The sequence below is a fragment of the Sphaerodactylus townsendi genome, linkage group LG03 (genome assembly GCF_021028975.2).
Source record: "Sphaerodactylus townsendi isolate TG3544 linkage group LG03, MPM_Stown_v2.3, whole genome shotgun sequence".
Taxonomy (NCBI): Eukaryota; Metazoa; Chordata; class Lepidosauria; order Squamata; family Sphaerodactylidae; genus Sphaerodactylus; species Sphaerodactylus townsendi.
In genome coordinates this window covers 10,712,637-10,735,327 of record NC_059427.1, presented here as the reverse complement: position 1 = coordinate 10,735,327, position 22,691 = coordinate 10,712,637, and the positions used below count along the sequence as shown (strand labels likewise).

The 22,691-nt window shown below is 46.3% G+C and overlaps 2 protein-coding genes across 3 annotated transcripts in view; one reads left to right on the top strand and one right to left on the bottom strand.

The window, feature by feature from the left end:
- Positions 1 to 2,526: 2,526 nt before the first annotated feature.
- LOC125428663 (zinc finger protein 397-like) lies at positions 2,527 to 10,887 on the bottom strand. 2 transcript variants are annotated; one of them, XM_048489156.1, is made up of 5 exons: positions 10,672 to 10,887; positions 10,305 to 10,437; positions 7,336 to 8,227; positions 5,631 to 5,709; positions 2,527 to 4,400 (listed from the first exon to the last, which is right to left on the bottom strand). In XM_048489156.1, exons 3-5 carry the CDS (start codon positions 8,122 to 8,124, stop codon positions 3,361 to 3,363), a joined length of 1,908 nt encoding a protein of 635 aa, XP_048345113.1. In that variant the 5' UTR covers positions 8,125 to 8,227; positions 10,305 to 10,437; positions 10,672 to 10,887; the 3' UTR covers positions 2,527 to 3,360. The 2 variants fall into 2 exon arrangements, with proteins under 2 accessions (XP_048345113.1, XP_048345111.1); XM_048489154.1 differs by lacking the exon at positions 10,305 to 10,437.
- A 5,249-nt stretch (positions 10,888 to 16,136) lies between these two features.
- LOC125430036 overlaps positions 16,137 to 22,691 on the top strand; it is a 38,672-nt gene continuing 32,117 nt past the window's right edge. The window contains exon 1 of the mRNA XM_048491711.1: positions 16,137 to 16,240. The gene's annotated coding sequence lies outside the window, so the exon portion shown is untranslated. The remainder of the gene's footprint in view (positions 16,241 to 22,691) is intronic.

Genomic DNA, 22,691 nt, shown 5'->3' with positions numbered 1-22,691 from the left:
TTACAGCATAAATCAAGATCAGACCTATAAGCACTTAAGATACTGTGAAGCAGTCTCAACAGAATTAATATTTTAAAAGACTGGTTTTCGTTGCCCTGTGTTCAACTGTATGACATGAAGTGTAAAAATATTCACTGAGTAGGCTTTCTGCCTTAACCCTGGGCAAAAATATAATCTCCAACGTGGTGTCAACGAACATATATTCTTGTTTATTTCCCAAAACAAGGGGCCAACTTTGGCTTTCCCATGCATCATTGGAGAAGGGCAGTAGACATCAACTTTGTGTCTAAAAGGAGCACCCATTTGGAAAATAGCTGCCTCAATCACAAGAAAACCTGGCTGAAGTCTTCCCAATATTTTGTAACTGGCCTCCCATGGCAGCCATTTTGTGACAAGTCCGCCTTCTCAGATCTGGCAATCACTTTGTGACAGACCCCACCTTCTCTGGATGCCATTTCCCTCAAAATTCCAAAAGCAGCAATAGGCTCAATAAAGGGGACTCCTACAGTTAGGGGACTCCTACAGCTAGGACTGCCAACTCTAGGTTGGGGAAATTCCCGAAGATTTGGGGATATAGCTATGGGAGTGTGTGGGTTTTGGGGAGGGAAGGGACCTCAGTTAGGCATAAAGAGGAGGAGGAGGAGAGTAGTAGTAGTTTGGCTTTATATCCCCCCCTTTCTCTCCTGCAGGAGACTCAAAGGGGCTTACATTCTCCTTGCCCTTCCCCCCTCACAACACCCTGTGAGGTAGGTGGGGCTGAGAGAGCTCCGAGAAGCTGTGACTAGCCCAAGGTCACCCAACTGGCGTGTGTGGGAGTGCACAGGCTAATCTGAATTCCCCAGATAAGCCTCCACAGCTCAGGTGGCAGAGCAGGGAATCAAACCCGGTTCCTTTAGATTAGATACACAAGCTCTTAACCTCCTACGCCACTGCTGCTCCTTAACCCTGGGCAAAGCCATAAGCTCCACTCTTCAAAGTCCCCACCTGGAGAATGGTAACCCTACCCATGGTGGCGAACCTATGGCATTCCAGATGTTCATGGACTACAATCCCCATCATCCCCTGCCAGCACAGCTCTGACCTTTCACTTGGCCTTGTGTTGGAAGGAATAGGATTATTCCAGCCTTCAACACTCTTATCAGACTAATCAAGAAGGGTTTTGATTTATACCCTGCTTTTTTCAACTCTAAGGAGTCTCAAAGCAGCTTACAAACTCCTTCCCTTCCTTTCCCCACAACAGACATCTTGTGAAGTGAGTGGGACTGAGAGAGTTCTGAAGAACTGAGACTAGCCCAATCTTTGTATGGAGGAGCGGGGAAACAAATCTGGTTCACTAGATAATAGTCTGCAGCTCATGTGGAGGAGTAGGGAATCAAAACCCAGTTCTCCAGATTAGAGTCCACTACTTTTCACTACTACACTACGCTGGATCTCATTGACATTCAGAGTTCCCACCCATTTGCCGTCTTCCTGCTGCCTCGTCTGCAAGTTCCCACTAAAGCAAGGAGCTCCCTAAGCTCTGGCAAAAGGGACTATTGATCAAAAACCCTGCAGATAATTGTGACAACTGCCTAAGCAATTTCTCTATTCCAAGAGACCAGCTCAACTTCAACAGCTTATCTGACTAAATTGTCTAAACAAGCCGGTTTGGAAACCATTTTAATCCCAATACCTGACTTGGGCAGTCCATTTTTGTGAATTAGCTCCAGTCTGGTGTAAGGGTTAGTATGGGGTGGTCTGGATTCAAATCCACACTTTTACCATGGAGTATATTGAATGGCTTGGGATGTGCTGCATTCTCTCAGCATTACCAACCTCCTAGAACTGTGAGGAGAAAATGACATACAAGTGCCTGAGCTACTTTGGAGGGCAGATAGGCTAACCATGCATTATTGAAAAAGCTAATATAAGCTACCAAGTAAGGGCCAAACTATATGTTGCAGTATGTGTGAATAGACCATGTGGACTGTCAATCATGTTATAGCTGCCAGTTCCTGAAGAAGAGTTAGATTTATACCCCATCTTTCTCTCCTGTAAGGACATTCAAAGGGGCTTACAAACTCCTTTCCCTTCCCGCCCCTCACAACAAACACCCTGTGAAGTGGGTGGGGCTGAGAGAGCTCCGAAGAACAGTGACTAGCCCAAGGCAGAGGCGTAGCTGGGCCAAACTGCGCGGGGTGTGCAATGTGTTTTTTCTGTCCCCCCATCCCCCCCCCCATCCCACATTTACCTTAGTTCCTTTTCTTTTTCTAGTACTTTTTCAGGCTGAAAAAAGCGGCCTCTTCACAGTTTAGGCTAAAAACTGCCTGAGGAACTATACTTCCCATGATACCTTGTGAATTCCAAGGTCTCCTGGGAACTGTAGTTCCTCAGGCCGTTTTTGAGCCTGAACTGTAAGTAGAGAGCTCCGTAGAGCTGTGACTAGCCCAAGGTCACCCAGCTGGCGTGTGTGGGAGTGCACAGGCTAATCTGAATTCCCCAGATAAGCCTCTACATCTCAAGCGGCAGAGCTGGAAATCAAACCTGGTTCCTCCAGATCAGAGTGCACCTGCTCTTAGCCACTGCTCTTATCCACTACGCCACAGCTGCTCCTAAAACCTAATCACCCCCAAAAAGTGGAATAGAAAGCAAGTGGCTTTGAAAAACACAGGTTTTCGGGAACAATTTGACAGAAGGAGAAGAGACATGGAGTTGGGAGAAAAGGGGTTGTTGCCCTTGTGGCTGGAAGGGAGAAAAGGCTGTTATTTAAATAAGTTTTTCTGTTCTTTTTCTCTGAAATAGATCAATTCAGTACACTGAGGTTCTGCTTAGCTATCACGATTAATAGCTGTTGACAAAATTACCCTACCAGTACCTGCCAATTGGCAGGAGGGTTAGGAGAGGTGGCATTCTGGGATAAAAAAGAAAAATAAAGTTTTTCTGCTTACAGGAAACTCTTATCATAGTTCCTACCAAAGAATTCCTACCATAGAGTACCTGGAAGAGTTGCTCTAGGAATTACCACTCTGTGGTAAAACTGCTCACCTAGAGTTACCAGGGAACTGGAAGCCCTATTTTAAAGGCATTGAAATTGGCTGCCTTTATATCTCATGGCAAAGAGATCCATGTTTCTGAACATGGGTTGCATGAAAAGTATTTTCTTTTCCCACAGCAGTTTCATCAGGTGAACCCCACTTTGAGTGTGTGTGTGTGTATTTTTAAAAAAGATTAATATTCATTTTCTTATTTTCTATTTACAGGGGGTGGAGGGAAGAAACTTTTCCTGTACGGCACAAAATCTACCCCTCTCAGTTCACAGGGACATGTCAGGAAACAGCAGGACCAGTTGGAAAATAAAGCCCAGTTCAGCGTCACAAGTAGTTATAATATTTCTCTCCCAGTATGAGTTCTTTCATGTTTTGCAAGGTTTCCTTTCTGGCTAAAGCTCTTCCCACACACCGCACATTTAAACGGCTTCTCTCCAGTATGGATCCTGGCGTGTATCAGTAGGTTTCCCTTCTGATTGAAGCTTTTCCCACACTCAGAACACACAAACTGCTTCTCTCCCGTGTGAACTCTCTCGTGTCTACTGAGGTTGGAGCCGTCCGTGAAACTTTTCTGACACGTGGAACACTGATATGGTTTCTCTCCGGTGTGGATTCTCTGGTGGTCTCTCAGTTTCGTGGCTCTGCAGAAGTTCTTCCCACATTCCAGACATTTGAAAGGTTCCTCCCCAAAGTGGATTCTTTCATGTGCTGTAAGGGTACCTTTCTGACTGAAACCCTTCCCACACTTCAAACATTTGTAGGGTTTCTCTCCTCGGTGAATTCGCTCATGGGCAACGAGATTGGAGCAGCTGGCAAAATTTTTGGGACAACCAAAGCACTTGTACAGTTTCCCTGCAGCATGGAGATTTTCATGTATGATGAGTGTGCCCTTGCGGCCAAAGCTCTTTTCGCATGCTGAACACTTGTACGGCTTCTTCCCTTTGTGGATTCGCTCATGCACCATTAGGCTAGAGCCATTAGAGAAACCCTTCGGACACAACGAGCACTTGAATGGTTTCTCTCCTGGGTGAGTTCTCTCGTTTCTCTTAAGGGCTCCTTTCTGATAAAAATCTTTCCCACACTTGGTGAACTTATATGCTCCATCTGATCGGGTACACTCGTGCACTCGGAGATCTGAGCTCCATCTGAAACTTCTTCCGGAGAGGTGGATATTTTGGCTTGTTTTGATTCCTGCGTGATCACATGTATCTTCTACAGTGGAAAGGGCTTTATCCACCAGACCGTCCTTTTCACTCTCTAATTCACTCCCATTGTAATACGGAGAAATCTGGTTTCCTCCTAGCCATGCAAGTCTCAATTCCACCTGTTCTGAATTGTCCTGCTGACATTTATCATCAGAGGTCTGTTCATCTCCTGCAGGAATAAACAAAGAAGTTACACGTAGGAACATAAGAAAAGCCCTGCTGGATCAGATCAGTCCTGCATTCAGATTCATATAAAGGGATGAAGGGGTTAAGAGTGGTGGACTCGAATCTGGAGAACCAGGTTTGATTCCCCACTTCTCCACATGAGCAGTGGAATCTTATCTAGTGAACCAGATTTGCTTCCACACTCCTACATTCCTGCTGGGTGACCTTGGACTAGTCACAGGTCTCTCTGGACTCTCTCAGCCTCACTAACCCTTATCTTTACAACTTTGAGGGAGGAGTCCGGCCGTTCCCTCTTTTTGGGGAGGTTTTTCATGAACTGGGTTATGGGACGCCTGTTATTATTGCTTTGACCGCTGTTTTAATGGATTTTAATGGATCTTAGTGAATGTGGTCACTATTGTGATCTTTGTTATACCTTGTTTATTCATTGACACTGTTGTGCACCGCCCAGAGCCCCTTGGGGATGAGGCGGTCTACAAATCTAAATAATAAATAAAATAAAAATAAATAAAATAACCTCACAAAGTGTCTGTTGAGCGGAGAGGAAGAGAATGAATGTATAAGCTGCTTTGAAACTCCTTCCCAGAGAGAATAGCAGGGCATAAATCCAAACTCCTCATTAGCAACCATTAGCTAATCAACCTTCACTTTACAGCATGATAGGTAATTTGCTTTACTCAGTGATTTGGATACCTATCTATTTATTTATTTATTTATTTATTTATTCATTCATTCATTCATTCATTCATTCTTTAGATTTTTATACCGCCCTATCCCCGAGGGGGATACCGCCCTATCCCCGAGGGGCTTCGGGCGGTGTACAACATATAGACATGATACAGTCATAAAATAACTAAAACCTTTAAAGCAGCGGTAAAACATAAAAGACTAAATATAGTAAATATAATAAATATAGGTATAAGTGGCGTCCGACAACCCCATTTTCAAAATCCTCTCCCAAGAGGGAGGGGCGGCAGGTCCCAATAGATGACAGAGGCCCAGGTGTAAAGGGCCAGGAAAAGAAGGAGGGGGCACCATCAGCGGCCGGATCCTCCAAAGGCCCGGCGGAACGGCTCGGTCTTACAGGCCCTGCGGAACTCATTAAGATCCCGCAGGGCCCGGACAGCTGGAGGGAGAGCGTTCCACCAGGCAGGGGCCAGAGCTGTAAAGGCCCTGGCCCGGGTGGAGGCCAGCCGCATCAATGAGTCCTTACCCAGTGGTGTTGCCTCTTCTACTTGCTCCTGCTTGGCATCGCTGCAGAGATGATGAGCCCAGGTGGCAGAGGGTGGAACCTGGGATGTGGAAGAAGAACACAGGGACATGAGAAGAGTCCCATGGAATCAAACCAGTGGCCCACCTGGTCAAGCACCTGTTTCTCACCAATTAGATGACCAGGAGTGCCAACATAGAGCATAGAGGCTGAGGACTCCCCCCACACTGCCTCCTGATGCTGATATTTCAGAGGCTAACTGCCTCTGGATATGGAAGTTCCCTTTAGTCCTCATGGCTGGAAGCAAGTAGACAGACCCATCCTCCAAGAACTTTGGAAGTCTCCATGTGTGTGGCCATTGCCACACCCAACCATTCAAGAATTTAAGAAATCACAGCTACCATCCCCATAAGAGGCTGAATCTGAAATGAAAGCGAGGCTCAATCCTGGTTAGCAAGAGGGATACATCCAGGCAGGCTAAGCCTTGACTAAGAACACCCACAAATTACTACAATAAGACACCCCACAAACTCCCACCAGTCCATTTTAACCAGTATGGTGTAATCAGCTAGACTGTCAGTCTAGGGCCTGAGAGACCCAGGTTCAAAACCTTACACTGCCCTAGCCGCCTTTCTCTCCTGTAAGGCGGCTCAAGGCACCTTACAAACTCCTTTCCTATCCTCTCCCCACAACAGACAACTTGTGAGACTGGTGGGGCTGAGAGAGTTCTGAGAACTGTGACTAGCCCAAGGACACCCAGCAGGTTTCATGTGTAGGGATGGGGAAATAAATCCAGTTTACCAGATAAGAGTCCACCACTCATGTGGAGGAGTGAGGAATCAAACCCGGTTCTCCAGATTAGAGTCCATCACTCTTAGCCAATACACCATGCTGTCTCTTGCTGGGTGACTTGAACCAGCCACACATTCTTGGCCTAATCTACTTCAGAGGGCTGCTGTGATGATAGAATGGAGGAAAGGAGAACAATATAAGACACTTTGGATCTCTGTTGGGGAGAAAGGCAGGATATAAATAAAGTTAATAAATAAAGGGGATGGGGAAAGAAACCCCAGATGGCTGAAAGTGGTGAAGAAGAAGAAGAAGAGTTTGGATTTATATCCCCCCTTTCTCTCCTGCAGGAGACTCAAAGGGGCTTACAATCTCCTTGCCCTTCCCCCCTCACAACAAACACCCTGTGAGGTAGGTGAGGCTGAGAGAGCTCCGGGAAGCTATGACTAGCCCAAGGTCACCCAGCTGGCATGTGTGGGAGTGTGCAGGCTAATCTGAATTCCCCAGATAAGCCTCCACAGCTCAGGCGGCAGAGCTGGGAATCAAACCCGGTTCCTCCAGATTAGATACACGAGCTCTTAACCTCCTACGCCACTGCTGCTCCAGGGCAAATTGAGCCTCTGGCCCAGGGGTCTGCAACCTGCGGCTTTCCAGATGTTCATGGACTACAATTCCCATCAGACCCTGCCACCATGGCCAATTGGTGGGAATTGATGGTGGGAATTGGTGGGAATTGTAGTTCATGAACATCTTGAGAGCCGCAGGTTGCAGACCCCTGCTCTGGCTCATTTAATCCCTTCAGACAACCAGGTACCAGTGGATTTCCCTCAATGCAACCAACACAAAAAGTCAAGGATGCAAAAGCTGCCTGAATCTCATGAAAAGAATCTCCTGACATAGCATCTTCAAACCCTCTCACCTGCTCTTTCAGTCTCGTGGGGTCCACCTGTCTTACCAGGAAATCCTCTGCCAAGGTGACTGCCTGGATGCACGTCTCAGGGTTGCATTCCCTGACCCAGCTCTGCATTTCCTGGGGAAGGACAGCCAAGAACTGTTCCAGAACTAGCAGCTCCAAGATCTCTTCTTTGGTGTATCTTTCAACTTTCAGCCACAGATTGCAAAGTTCCTGGAGCTGGCCATAAGCTGCTCTCGGCCCCTGCGCTTCCCGGTAGCAGAACTGCCTAAAGTGCTGACGTCGCCTCTCTCTGGTGATGGCCTCTCTTCGCAAGATGGCTGCCTTCACCTTCCCATAGTCCTCTCTGTCTCGGGCACTGAGGTTGCTGAAGGCCTGCTTGGCTTCCCCACTGAGGGCCGGCAGTAGGAGGGTCACCCATTTGTCACGAGGCCACTGGCACACCCATGCAACTTGCTCAAAGGAGGCCAGGAAAGCCTTAGCATCCTCCAAAGGTGCGGGTTTATTGGCCACATGTGGGCTCCCCCATCCTGAGTCAGGAGCTTGCAGTGTCTTCAGGAATTCCTGCCACTGGGCCTCCCACCGGTCATGCAGCCCTTCCTCTCGTTCACATTTTATCTGATGTGGAGCTGCCTCTGTCTGCAACTCTCCAATGCTCCCTACACGCAAACTGTGTGGGGACTTGGCTCCCTCTAACTCTGCCCATAATTTGAAATTGGGGGCATTTTCCAGCCGTGTGGCCATTGTCGCCCCCTCCTCTACAGACATGTTCACCTCCAAGCTCAAGGTTTCCATTGCTCAGTTCACATGGGGAAGGATGGATTTTCGGCTTTTGAAGAACTCTGCTTTGAATAAAGCACACAGCCGCTCCAGGAACTCTTGCAAAAAGGCCGTTCACCTGTAAACAGCAGAAGATGGGTAAAGGGGGTCCCCAGCAGGAAGAGACTGGCCTCACCTCTAAAGAAAAAAGAAAACCTACCAGCCAAAGAAGGAAACAGCCCGCCACAGCCAAAGCAGCCCACATCCCTGCATTTGCAAATATTGCAACGCTTCTTGACTTACCACCTTTCTAAGACAATAAGCTTTTCGTCACTTTTCAAGCCTTCAGCAACTCAGAAATCCCTGCCACCTGTTAAGCAGGAGACTGTGGATTATAACCCCTCCAAGCGGAGTCCTTTGAAGGACTAAAAAGTTTGGGATCAACAACCTTACGATTGTCGAACTCTGAGGATAGATGCTTCAATGTCCTGCAGTACATGTGTCCATGTGCAGAAGGCCATTGCTTTCACATCCTGCATGTGAGCTCCCAAAGGCACCTGGTGGGCCACTGCGAGTAGCAGAATGCTGGACTAGATGGACTCTGGTCTGATCCAGCTGGCTTGTTCTTATGTTCTTCTTATGTGGAATTAATATGAATCTTCACCAGTGTCCTATAACATTTCAAAGGGGTGAGTCAGCCAATTTCCCCCTCCAAACCCATATTTTTAATGGACACTCAACTGCCCTCAATGTCTGTTCCTGAATTATGGAGGGCAAATGACAAGGCCTAAGATTAAAGGGGTGGGGGGACTCAACTGGCAGGCTGGAATATACAGTACGTGGTTTTAGAAGCACCTGTTCACTCCTCATCAAGGGAGGGGGTGTCTTCTATTTACAAATAAGAACTTTTTATTGCATCTTGCATGGTCCTTGGAGTTTGCAGAAACCTCTGCGTTGAGCTGCTACTTTTCCTTGCCCTATTGGAAAAGTAAGCCCTGACTAGCATAGCCTAGACTAGCTCAATCTCGTAAATTAAGCAGGGTCGCCCTAGTGCAGTGATGGCGAACCTTTTCGAGACCAAGTGCTCAAACTGCAACCCAAAACCCACTTATTTATCGCAAAGTGCCAACACGGCAATTTAACCTGAATACTGAGGTTTTCGTTTAGAAAAACTGGTTGGCTCCGAGGCGTGCGTTACTCAGGAGTAAGCTTGGTGGTAGTCGGTGGTTTTGCTTTGAAGCAACCGTGCAACTCTTCCAATGGGTGAATCACGACCCTAGGAGGGTTTACTCAGAAGCAAGCCCCATTGTCAGCTATCAAGCTTACTCCCAGCTAAGGGATTGTGCTTTAGTTCTTCACATGAAAATCAGTGGGGTTTAACAGAGCTTAACAGGGTTACCTACACTGCTTCCCCAAAACTAGGTATTAGGTTTAGTGCTAATAATCGAGCCAGCGGCCCAGGCCAGCCTAGATGTGTTGGGGCAGGCATTCTGTTTGCGCGTGCCCACAGAGAGGGCTCTGAGTGCCACCTCTGGCACCCGTGCCATAGGTTCGCCACCACTGCCCTAGTGAGTACTTGGGAGGGAAGACCACTAAGGATGTCCAGGGTTGCCCTATGGGAGGCCGGCAAAGGCAAACCCCCATCTCCTGCCTTGAAAACCCTACAGGTTGACTGAGAGTATGCTGCGACCTGAGAACACTTTTCATGACCACACCAATAAAATAGGGGCCAACAATTTTGTTCTTGGTAGTGAGTATGTAGGCTGGTAAACAACCTGCTGAAAAGCGTCCTGTCCCTCAAATCAAGGCTTGATGTGCAGAAATGAGCAGGCAAAGCTTGACGCAGAACGGTGGTAAATAACATCAACTGGTAAATAACACCCCATTAAGTCTCTAGCAACAATTCTATGAAGATGACAGAATCAGAAGTCCAGCAGGATCTTAAAGACTAACAAAAACGTATTCCAGTCTACACAATAATGAGTCAGAGTCCACTTCAATAGATGCACTGGAGTGTATATTCACCAAGTATGTTTATAGACAGGATTCCCAACAGAAAGCTTGGGGAGGGGAGGTGTTACCAAAACAGCAATCCCAGCTGTTGCAAACAGTCCGTGAAATTGTATATTTTTGAGCTTTTTTTTTTAAAACAAAAACATTGAAAACGGTACTCTTGCATTTCCTGGACTTTTAATGCATAGGTGTCTCCCTCCCACCCGCCCTTCTCGTTGATAATCCGCTTCTGGCATCTGAGAAATCACAAGGATTTAAGCTTTGATCAAGTCGTTAATCTTTAAAAAGCGCCGCAAGAGTGGACTGTTCTGCAATCAATTGCAGTGTCCCAGTCGGCTGTTAAAAGGGGAAAAAAAACAGATAAACCGATTCAAACTCGGACAACCTGGAGCGTGTGAAACTGCCCACTCCGGAGTCAGCTTTCTCCTGCCGCAAATATATGAATAACTTTCAACTCTGAAAGAGAGGCTGCCCCGCTTTGATGCAAGGAATGCATTTCCTGCAATTTTTATTCATTGCTCTCTGCAACTGTCTTCCCTTCTTGAAGATACCTCCCCCCGCTTCACTCACCTCTCCCTGTAGGGTAGGCACTGCTCCAACCCCCTAGATTGGAAAACCGGGCTAGTGCAGTTCGTGCCTTGCCCCCTTCCCAAAGCTAAAGAAAGAAATCCACAGTGCAGTTTCCAATCAGCCTTTGCAAGACCTGCGCCTCCTTTCTCTAGCTGCCTCTCTAGACGCAAGCTCAGTGGATTTAACCCTTAAATGAACATCTCAGCTCTCTAGCTTGCGCTTAGAGGCAATATTTGCCATTATCAGAAGGCGAGGATAAAGCCCTGAGCAGGAAGCAAGTCACCAGCTATATTTTGACCCACATTTCCGGTTCCTCCCTAGGAATTACAAATGTCCTCCATTGTTTTAACCCTATCATGGCCATTGGTGTTCACGAGGGAGTCTTTTTCTGGTGTTAGTGTAACCTCTATCTGTGGGTTCTGTGGGGCAGAACTTGGAATGAGTTTGCAACAACAAATTTTAAAAACAAAATGGTTTACTTTCTTAACAGATAGCATCAAACATCAACATTGAATATCACACTTCAAGGTCCTGTTCAGGTTGCATTTTCAAGTCCTTATATTTACAATCTACTGATACTGTCAAGTCCAATTCTTCTTTGCAAGTGGGTTGGCTCCTGAAGATTCCAAGGGCTTGATGAACAGGATTCAACATGATGAAGGTTTCCAGGAGAACTCTCACCCATTACAACCACAAAAAACCCTTAACAAGGTGTTAAGGGCTTATGCAAATCAAGGTCCGAGTCTGGTAGCCTTGTCTCCTCCAAACTACATGAGCTCTGCAGCCTCCTCCTGCTTTGGGTCTCCAACCCTTTCTGGGTCAACCCATCCTGAGCATGGGGGTTACATTAGCTTACATGGCTAGTTGTATTTTAATAAAGAACTCCCGTATTCAGATTACTGGTCCATTTTAGCACAAGACTGACAATGCTGAATATCTCAGCTAAAGGAAAAACAAAATCCATGGAACATCTTTTTTTTTTATTTAATTTTTGACGAGAAGTAACAGCTGGCTTCAGAGGTGGGATCCAGCAGGTTCTCACCAGTTCCCGAGAGTGGGTTACTAATTATTTGTGTGTGCCGAGAGGGGGTTACTAATTGGGTTCGCTTTTCCATCTCCACGCCCTCCCCTCCCCGAGAGGCATACTGCCTTTGAACCTGAAGGTTCCATATAGCAATTGTGACTAATAATGTAACTCCGTGAACTGGGTTAATCCCTTTCAGGTACTGCAATTCATTGATTCTTAGCCTTTCGTACCTTTTATCTCACCAGTCTCTATCAAGAACCTGCATGTTTCACCATTGCTGTGTTCAGATTTGTGAGTTGGGGCATTTTCTATAATGTGATGATGATTTAGAAATGACCTGGTGCAAAAAAAATTTTGGGGGTCGTGGTGGGGTGGCTGCCCATGGGGGGGCATCCAACTCAGGTTTTGCCCAGGGCTCAGGTTTGCCTAGGTACGCCTCTGCTCCCTTTGCTGAGGGGGGGGGGGCTGGCGAGGGAACCTGTTACTAAAATGTTTGGATCCCACCACTGGCTGGCTTATATGTAGAGACCCTAGTATTCCTTGGTGGCCTCCCGACTCCCACCCAAAGACTAGCCAGGGCTGACCCTGCTTAGTTTCTGAGACCTGATGAGATAGGCTAGTCTGGACCATCCAGGTCAAAACTTGCCCTTTTTGTGCTAATTTAGTTGGTCTAATAAAATATGCCTTGTTCTTGTTTGAGGGATTTTGCATAGACCAGTATGGCTGTACAACTTTTTCAACTAAAATATCCAGTTCATACAATCCGATGCTAAAGTTTGTTCCACACAGAAAGTGATATGTGGGAATTAAAAAACCCCACAAAGATTCTTTAATATAAAAGATAACATGTCAGAAAAGAAGGATACCCTCCAATTTGGAAAAAATATATATTAAAGGTCCCTGCATGTAGAAAAATAACATGTCCGGAAAAAAGGCTTCCTCCATGCCTTCAATATGTCACGCTAGTTTGCTGACATCTAGGCATGTTTGCTGTGAAACAAGTCCCTCAGAACATGTTTGGAATTGCAGTTCTGTATTATTTCGTACATTTAGTTTTTAGTACATTAATTAAGGTAATCTAAAGTCATCTAGCAAGCTTGCATCATGGCAAGCAGGAATTTGAACCTGGATCTCCAGATCTTAGTCTGATATTAACCAATATACCATTCTGGTGTTAGATACATAGAGTGACAAGCTTGCTAGACGAAGCAAGTGTTGTGTATGTAGCATACCTTGATTTCAATAAGGCCTTTGACAAGATCCCCCATGACATTCTTGCAAGCAAGCTAATAAAATGTGGGCTAGACAATGCTACTGTTAGATGGATTTATAATTGGTTGGCTGCTCACCAACGGCTCATTTTCATCCTGGAGAGAAATAACTAGTAAAGTGCCACAGGGTTCTATTCTGGACCCAGTGCTATTCATAATTTTTTATGAGTGACTTGGAAGATGGAATAGATGGCATGCTAATTAAATTTGCAGAGGGGTAGCTAATTGTTGTATATATTAGCAGAGTAGAACAGAAGAGACAGATTCTCAGTTGCTTTTTATATATGAGTTTACTAATTATAAGGGAGGGGTTACATGGAGATAAAATAAGAAATCCTTTCTTTCCTGTTACACATCTAAATTACAGTACATTTGGTTACATCTTGCTACCTATCTGCTGTCTCACATGTCTCTACCTCATGTCTCCTCTCTGGTGCTGTGTCTGATCAAACAAAAGAAACAGAAACCTTCCCCTCATCTAACCCTTGGGAAGGCAAGGTTTAAAGAGAGGAGGAACCTCAGCCGGGTATAATACCATAGAGCTCATCTTCAAAACAGCCATTTTCTCCAGAGGAGGAATCCATCGATTACCTGGAAATTAGGTTGCTAACTCCAAGTTTGAAAATACCTGGAGAGCGGGGGGGAGCCTGAGGAGGGCAGGGTTAGATGAGGGGAAGGTCTTTCATGGAGTTTAATGCTTTAGAGTTCACCTTCCAAAGCAGCCATTATCTCCAGGGAACTATAATAGCAGATCTCCAGATGGCAACTGAAGGTTGGAAACCCTGAGAAGATCCCATGTTTTATTCCTGACGTCTTCAGCTAACACAGAATTGCAACCAGATAATTGTGCATGGTATAAAATTAGCTAGTTGCATCACAATCTTGGGCTATCTTGGGAGTCTCCCATCCAAAATACTAACCAGGGCCAACCTTGCTTACCTTCTGAACTCTTGCCAAGATTAAATCAGCCTGGGCCATCTAGGTCAGGGCCAGTTACTGATTACTTTTGGATTAATCATTTTCATTATCGCTTTTGAGCATACTCTATGGAAAATCCAGAAAATTGTTGATGTTCCTTATTTCTTTCTCCCTGTTTGAGATTGGTCAGTTTTCCAACCAAAATGGCATCCTCTGACTTAGGCTCCAATGCCCTGAAATGAATGGCAGAAAACATTTGTATATACTGTATTGTCGAAGGCTTTCATGGCCGGAATCACTGGGGTGCTGTTTGGTTTCCAGGCTGTATGGCCGTGTTCTAGCAGCATTCTCTCCGGACGTTTCGCCTGCATCTGTGGCTGGCATCTTCAGAGGATCTGATAGGAGGGCAACTATCAGATCCTCTGAAGATGCCAGCCACAGATGCAGGCGAAACGTCAGGAGAGAATGCTGCTAGAACACGGCCATACAGCCTGGAAACCACACAGCACCCATTTGTATATGCTGTCTCTATTTATTATTTACCTGTTTTCCAAAAGGCACGGCTAGTCCCACCCCTTTCCAGAAGGGCTTAGGAGGAGGGCCATCTTTGGCTGCATTATATTTACCTGCAGGTCGGGTGGCTAGTTCTTAATTTCACCCGTGGGGGTGTAACTTTGTCCCTGCCTGATCTGAATGGCCCAGGCCCAGCCCATTCCCATCAGATCTAGGAAGCTAAGCAGGGTTGGTCGTGGTTAACATGTGGGTGGGAGAATGTGAAGTATGTCCAATGCTACTATGCAGAGGAAGGCAATGGCAAACCATTTCTGCTTCCCTATGGAGTTGCCATTATTTGTTTGTGTAGGTGTTTTTTCCCCCCTAGTACAATATTTTTCCCAGTTTCTAATATTGTAACTGGGGTGTCAGAAACATATGTTTTGAAATATTAGGATTTTTGAGGGATCATACCTTCCGCACATGTAGAATAATGCACTTTTAGTCCACTTTCACAATTGTTTGCAAGTGGATTTTGCTATTCCGCACAGCTGCAAAGTACATTACAAGTGGATGAAAGCCGCCTTTCACAACACACCAAAAACATCTTATTGGTCTCTGAGGTGCTACTGGACTTGTCCCACTGCAGACCAATACGGCTATCCTCTGAAACTAGCTTAAGAATAAGATACTCTGTGCATACTTAGATGTACAGTGTTCATAAATCATAAGCCCCGCAGCTAGTTCACCACAGGAAAAAAAGATACTTTGTACATTCTCAGAGACACTTGGTGCTCCCTTTTTTTAACATAAAAGGCCCATCGTCAAAACATCATCAAAAGGCAAAACACTTTTTGAAATACTTCTCTCTTACACACACACACACACAAGATACTTTGTACATTCTCAGAGACACTTGGTGCTCCCTTTTTTTTACATAAAAGGCCCATCGTCAAAACATCGTCAAAAGGCAAAACACTTTTTTAAATACTTCTCTCTCTCTCTCTCTCTCTCTCTCACACACACACACACACAGAGTATGGCTGATTCCGCATGGGCCAAAAACAGTGCTGTGAAAACAGCATAAACCAGTGGTGGCGAACCTATGGCACGGGTGCCAGAGGGGGCACTCAGAGCCCTCTCTGTGGCCACGCACACACAGAGTTTGTCATGTGGGGGGGTTTGCTTCTCAGTGAACCCTCCTAGGGTCGTGATTCACCTGTTCAAAGCGTTGCACAGTTGCTTCAAAGCAAAGCCACCGACTACCACCAAGCTTACTCCCGAGTAACGCGCGCCTTGGAGCCAACCGTTTTTCCTAAACTAAAACCTCAGTATTCAGGTTAAATTGCCATGTTGGCACTTTGCAATAAATAAGTGGGTTTGGGGTTGCAGTTTGGGCACTTGGTCTCGAAAAGGTTCGCCATCACTGGCATAAACCCTTTTACACCGTTTCAAACCCTTTTACACCGTTTTCACACCGTTTTCACACTGCTGTTTTTGGCCCATGCGGAATCAGCCAGAGAGAGAGAGATGCACACAGACACGGACACAGGCGCGCGCACAGATTTTGCAAGTTGTTAAGCCGGGAAGCCGGAAAGTCCGCCTGGAGAGCGAAAAAACCGAAGCTCCACCAACCCGCACCTTTCCCAGCATCGAGCGCACCGTCGCGGTGCCTTCAAAGGTTAATTCCACCGAGTGCCTCCGTGCGTCCTAGAGAGGCCAGGAAACATGAGAAAGGCTTGTAAAAATATGAGAGAAGTCATTTCCCCTCTTTACAACTGGTGAGAAACCAGCTCCTGCATTTCTTCCTTGTTCCGAGATCTGGGAGAAATTGCACTGGAGAAAGACCAGCAGGGAGCGGGTGAGTGTGGAATAAAAGAAAGCTGAAAAAGAGCAGTCGGGAATCTCTGCTTCTAAGCGAGAGGCGGAGGCAGGATTGGCCAGGTGGGGCAACACGGAAGGCAAACTCCGTCTTCCAAAAGATGCCCTCCCCCCAGCCTGTGCCCTGTTGCCAACTAGCCACACACGGCTCATAATTCCTGCCCAAGTGCAAGTTGTTACCCCTGATTTAGCTTTTTGGGGAGGTGATTTTTGTTGGAGGGGTGGTGTTTTCCTTTAAACACTTTTATTATTGTGCACATGTGGAGAATTCCCCTCCCCATCTGTAGAAATGAAATACTATTATATGGGATAGGAGATGTCCCTAAATTCTATAATAAAATTTGTTTAATTTTTGCAGCTCCGCCTCTGTTAAAAAACTTACCAAGCGAGTAAATGTATTCTTTGCTTTGGTGATTATTTTATAAGGGGGGAGGGGAAAAGGGGAAAAAAACACTATTGAGGTTAAGGGTTCTTCTAAAAATTCTTAAGTTTTGAAAATTAAAGCATCTGCTTTGCATGCAAAAAAGTGACACCTTCAATCTCTGTTGTCCCAGTGGAAGCTGACTAAAGTTGGCTCCACCTCCAGGAACACCCCTAGCCCACCTCCAGTTGCACTGACCTGATGTCTGCTTTAGGCTGGTGCATCTCTGCAGCTATTGCTGGGTATTGTGGCATACTGGAATAAAACAGACACTCCCTTCTCCCCATCACCACCAATTAAAGATGGGTTGAGTTGCATCTGGAACGTTGCAAAGAATTAATTTGCAACATACAGATAATTCTTTTAAATTTCAGGCAATTATTGTCGTGTGTGGGAATTGGGGGGGTGGGGAAACATACCCTTTTGCTTTGGTTGATTTTACACAGGCAGCAATGGGGTTCATGGAACCTGTTTTTGCTGCCTAATCCACCATTTGCATAGCAGCTGCAGGGACTAGCCGGGATTGCTGGGATCATGGAGGCAGCACCACGTTTTGCATGGAAACGCTGTATTTTCCTTCAGCCAAGAATCCACCCCCCCCCCCGAGAATCCACCCACCAACCTGCACAGCATGGTGGCCGCCTATTAGAATGTCCACTCTAATAGTGGCTGCCTGGGGAATCCACCATAATGGTGGATGACAGGGGATGGGGATTGAACACTTCCTGCTTGCTGTAGTTTGCATAGGCAAGTAGGAAGCATTTGCAACCCAGGTTAAAAGGGAAAAGTCAACAATTTAGCGATTTTCATGCAACCCGGGTTGCGGCCAATAAATCGGGTTAGAGGCGTTTGCGGGGGGCAAGCTTTTAAGAAGGGCCTCAACTTGGCCCATTCAGAATCACTCTTGGTGTTCGTTATAAACACTCTTCTTTTTCTCTTCTCTTATGCATTAAGGCACAGGTGTCAAACTTGCGGCCTGCCAGATGTTATGGACTACAGCTCCCATCATCCCCTGCCAGCATCATGCTGGCAGGGGATGATGGGAACTGTAGTCCATAACATCTGGAGGGCCGCGAGTTTGACATCTATGCATTAAGGTATATGTAATGTATGCATTGGGAAGTAAATGAACTACAACTGCAAAGCGATAAAGCAGATTTCTGGTCCATAAAGTTGAGAATTGTCTTGTGAGGGGAAGTCCTAAAAAACAAGTGTCTGTCTGTTTAACTAACACAGCTTGCTTGAGAAGCTGGAGCAGGACTGTTTCCCTGACCTGCACAAACACTCCTCCCACTCAATGAGTATAGCATTCATCAGACTATAATGATGGGGTGTTGTTGTTTGCCTTAGTCAGTCATCTTTAGTACAGGAACAGGGGTGTAATCATAGCATCATAGAGTTGGAAAGACCATCTAATCCCACCCCCACAAGTCCACAAGGTTATCTGTAGGGAAGGAGTGGAGCTGCTAACTCCATGCAGATCTGGAAGATCTCCCACATTGACAAGTGATTTCCCAATCCAAAGATCAGTTTCCCTAAAGAAAATAGCTGCTTTGGAGGTGCTTTCTTTAGAGCAGTGGTTCTCAACCTGTGGTTCACGACCCCTTTGTGGGTCGAATGACCCTTTCACAGGGGTCGCCTAAGACTGTCTGCATCAGTGTTCTCCATCTGTAAAATGGATAAATGTTAGGGTTAGGGGTCACCGCAACATGAGGAACTGTATTAAAGGGTCGTGGCATTAGGAAGGTTGAGAACCACTTTTTTGGAGCTCAGTGGTTTTGTATTCTGCAGAGGCTCCTCCCCTCAGCCCCAACATCTGTAGGCTCCATTCCCAAGGCTCATTCCGCACATGCAGAATAATGCATTTTCAAACTGCCTTCAGTGCTCTTTGAAGCTGTGCGGAATAGCAAAATCCACTTGCAAACAGTTGTGGAAGTGGTTTGAAAATGCATTATTTTGCGTGTGCGGAAGGGGCCCAAATCTCCAGAACTGAATTCCTAATAAGTGAACATAGGAAGCTCCATGGACCATCAAACCCTTGGTCTGTCTAGTGTAGTCTTTTCTGACTGAGAGAGGCTTTCTAGAGACCAAGAAAAGTATTTCCCAAAATCTACTGCCTGGAGATGCCAAGGATTGAAACTGGGACCTTCTGCAAAATGGGGGTTGAATGGACTGAGCCACACAGCATCTAAGACGACTTTTGGGATTTTAGCTCTGACTGCAGAAACTGGACTTGTGTGTATTCTGATATTTCAGAGTTACACTTGTACAAAGCTGATGCTTACTGAAGGGCAGAATCTTCGTGTGTGTGTTAAATGTTGTCAAGTTACTTCCAACTCACGGAGACGCTGGGAATCAATATCTTCCAGAATGTTCAATCGTTAACAGCCTTGTTTGGGCCTTGCAAGAGCTCACGTTGGGTCTTAGTCTTTTCTTCCAGCCTTCAACCTTTCCGATTGTTTTTTCCAGTGACTCTTGTCTTCTCATAATGTGACCAAGGCATGATAGCCTCAGTCTAGTCGTTTTAGCTTCTAGGGACAGTTCAGGCTTGATTTGATCTCAAGTAAAGATTTGCAAGCAGGTCATTACTGATTTGATCTAAAGATTTGCAAGCAGGTCATTACTGATTTGATCTAGAGCAAAGGCTTGATTTGATCTAGAGTAAAGGTTTCCCTTTGTAAACATCAGGTCATTACTGACCCATGGGGTGATATCACATTTACTAGGCAGACTGTGTTAAAGAGTGGTTTGTAATTGCCTTCCCCCACCATCCATGCTTTACCCCCAGCAAGCTAGGTGCTCATTTGACCAACCTTGGTAGGATGGAAGGCTACCTGAAACTGACTTCCATCAGGACTGAACTCAGGTCGTGAGCACAGCTTTGACTGCAGTATTGCAGTTTACCATTCTGTGTCCACAAAACTCTCTTCCAGCAGCACATTTCAAAGGAATCTACTTTCTTCCTGTCTGCTGTCTTTGTTGTCCAGCTTTTACCCCCATACATAGTAATGAAGAACTATGGCAGGAATTAACTCCATCCGGGTTGCTGGGGACACATCATTACACTTCAGAATGTTTTCTAGCTTCTTCATGGCTGCCCTTCATGTCTCAATCTCCTCCTGATTTCTTGGTCGCAGTCTCCCTTTGGCTTGACGATAGAGCCAAGGAAAGGAAAGTCTGAATGTTCTTTTTAAAAGAAAAAGTGAGGTGTGGAAAGGCCACACTCTGCAAGGCGGGTCTGGCTTATTGGGCTGATCATAACTTTTCGTGGTCAAGGAGGATGGGGCCTCAGTGCCAGGCAGAAATATTTGCTCATCCACACACGTAAAACAATCAGTTTTCAGTGCAAACTCATTTAGCTTTATTTGTGCAGTTCCTAGAGGTCTAAGGGTTTGGCTGCCTCCACGTGGCTGGATTGTCGGTTTCTCTGTCACTGTTGCAGCAGATGCTGAGTTCTGTGCGTGTTTTCATCCATAGTTGGGATTCCTTCTGCATTTGTCCTCATCCGGCGCACTGGAAGTTTTTGGTAAATGGAAGGTAAAGGCAGTCCCCTGTGCAAGAACCGGGTCATTACTGACCCATGGAGTGACGTCACAGCATGACATTTACTAGGCAGACTATGTTTACAGGGTGCCTTCCCCTGTTACCTACACTTTACCCCCAGCAGGCTGGGTACTCATTTGACCAACCTCAGAGGGATAGAAGCAGAGGTGGGATCCAGCAGGTTCTCACAGGTTCCCGAGAGTAGGTTACTAATTATTGGTGTGTGCCGAGAGGGGGTTACTAATGGGTGATTTTGCCCCCTGATTTTTGCCTTAGTTACGCCCCTCCTCTCAGCAGTAGCGCGCAGAACTTGAAGCAATCTAGCAGGAGGTGCACTGGTGTGCGTGGCAGCCTGCGCCTGCGTGCATTCGTTTCCCGCCCAAGGACCGGCACAGCGGCTGCGTCCTTGCCACAGTCCCGCCCAGGAATGCCCCACCCCTAGAATGCCCGGCCACGCCCCCATCGTGCCCCGCCCAGCCCCATTGGTGCTACAACACAGTTTGAATCCCACCACCATGGGAACCTGTTACTAAAATTTTTGGATCCCACCACTGGATAGAAGGCTGAGTTCATCTTGAGCTGGCTACCTGAAACTGATTTGCCACTCTGCACCACGGGGCTCTTGAAGCTTTGGGGCAGGGGTGGTGGTTTAAAAACATGCTTTTAAAAAAATGGTAGCAATTACTGCAGTAATTGCTGCAGTGCTACCGTGCAATATCTATTACCACAATCTTTCAGCTTCCTTTTTTGTTTGTTTATTTTCAAGTAAGCAGCAATGAAGTACTAGAGACTTCTTTCTTTGGAAAGTGGTGTTTCAGAGGAACTAATTGATTGTGGAAGTATATCATTATAATGATATTGGGCTACAGTGTAACAACAATTACTTGTTGTTGTTGTTGATGTTGTTTTGCTTGAAAAAGCCAGCGGAAAATGGTAGCTGCAGGACACGGGCAAGCAGAATGTGGGCGAGACCTTCTGAAATGTGCGCTTTCCCATGCAAACAGCTTGGACTGTGGTCTTTCCATAAACTTTGTAGCAAACCAGATCGGAGAAGCAATGTATGGAGAATGGGGGAAACCTGGAACGTGGAGAGTTGTGAATAACAGTGTCTGGTTGCTTCTGGGGCAGACCCACCTGCCCCCAAACACTGTAGTTCAGTGATGGCGAACCTTTTCGAGACCGAGTGCCCAAATTGCAACCCCAAACCCACTTATTTATCGCAAAGTGCCAACACGGCAATTTAGCCTGAATACTGAGATTTTAGTTTAGAAAAAACGGTTGGCTCCAAGGCGTGCGTTACTCAGGAGTAGGCTTGGTGGTAGTCAGTGGCTTTGCTTTGAAGCAACCGTGCAACTCTTCCAATGGGTGAATCACGACCCTAGGAGGGTTTTCTCAGAAGCAAGCCCCATTGCCAGCAACCGAGCTTACTCCCAGGTAAAGGATCACACTTTAGTTCTTCGCATGAAAATCAGTGGGGTTTAACAGCGCTTAACAGGGTTGCCAACACTGCTTCCCCAAAACTAGGTCTTAGGTTTAATGCTAATAATCGGGCCCAGCAGCCCAGGCCAGCCTAGATGGGGGGGGGGGGGCACTGTTTGCACGTGCCCACAGAGAGGGCTCTGAGTGCCACCTCTGGCACCCGTGCCATAGGTTCGCCACCACTGCTGTAGTTTAAGGCAGAGAAAAATCTTCAGGCTATAGAGGTGGCAACCTGGCAGGAGAAATTAGGGATGGGGTTGGACTTGCTGGTGTCATTCTAACTTGTGACATCACTTCTGGCACAAACTCATACAGATTGTGCATATCCTAGAGGACATTACCTCAGCACAGCATTGATTCAAGTTTAGTGTTGGCAGAACCCCGTTCTCCTCCTCACTGTCCTATGAATGGGCAACCAGGGAGCCGGTGCCAAGAGCCCTTCAGTTGTAGCAGGAGACCACCATCGCACAGTCTGTGCACTCGCAACTTTTGATTTGGACTCTGCTTCAGGGTTTATCTTGATGTAGAAGAGATTGTTTTCCTTTGGAGCTGAAAACACCAGCACTTCCAACACAAACATCTGCTACCTGGATGGGCCCTGCCGTGGTTTTGGGTGGAGCCAGTGGTCTTGAGTGGTCAAGAGACTGAGTTCAGCAGCATGTGGTAGGCCCAAGATGGACTCTCGTGGGAGCTGAGATTGGAAGTAAGGGAGAATTTCACCTCCTGCAGGTGAGCTCCCAAAGGCACCTGGTGGGCCACTGCGAGTAGCAGAGTGCTGGACTAGATGGACTCTGGTCTGATCCAGCAGGCTTGTTCTTATGTTCTTATGTTCTTAGAATTGTCTTGGCAGATGAAACCTGGCTCCTAAGAAGACTATTCCCCTCCCATGTTTTTGTTTGCTTTTAAATAAAAAAAGTCTGACTGGTCATTTAACCTGCCAAAAAGGTTGGTCAGTTGAGAAGTCAAATATTATCAAAAAAAACAGTCT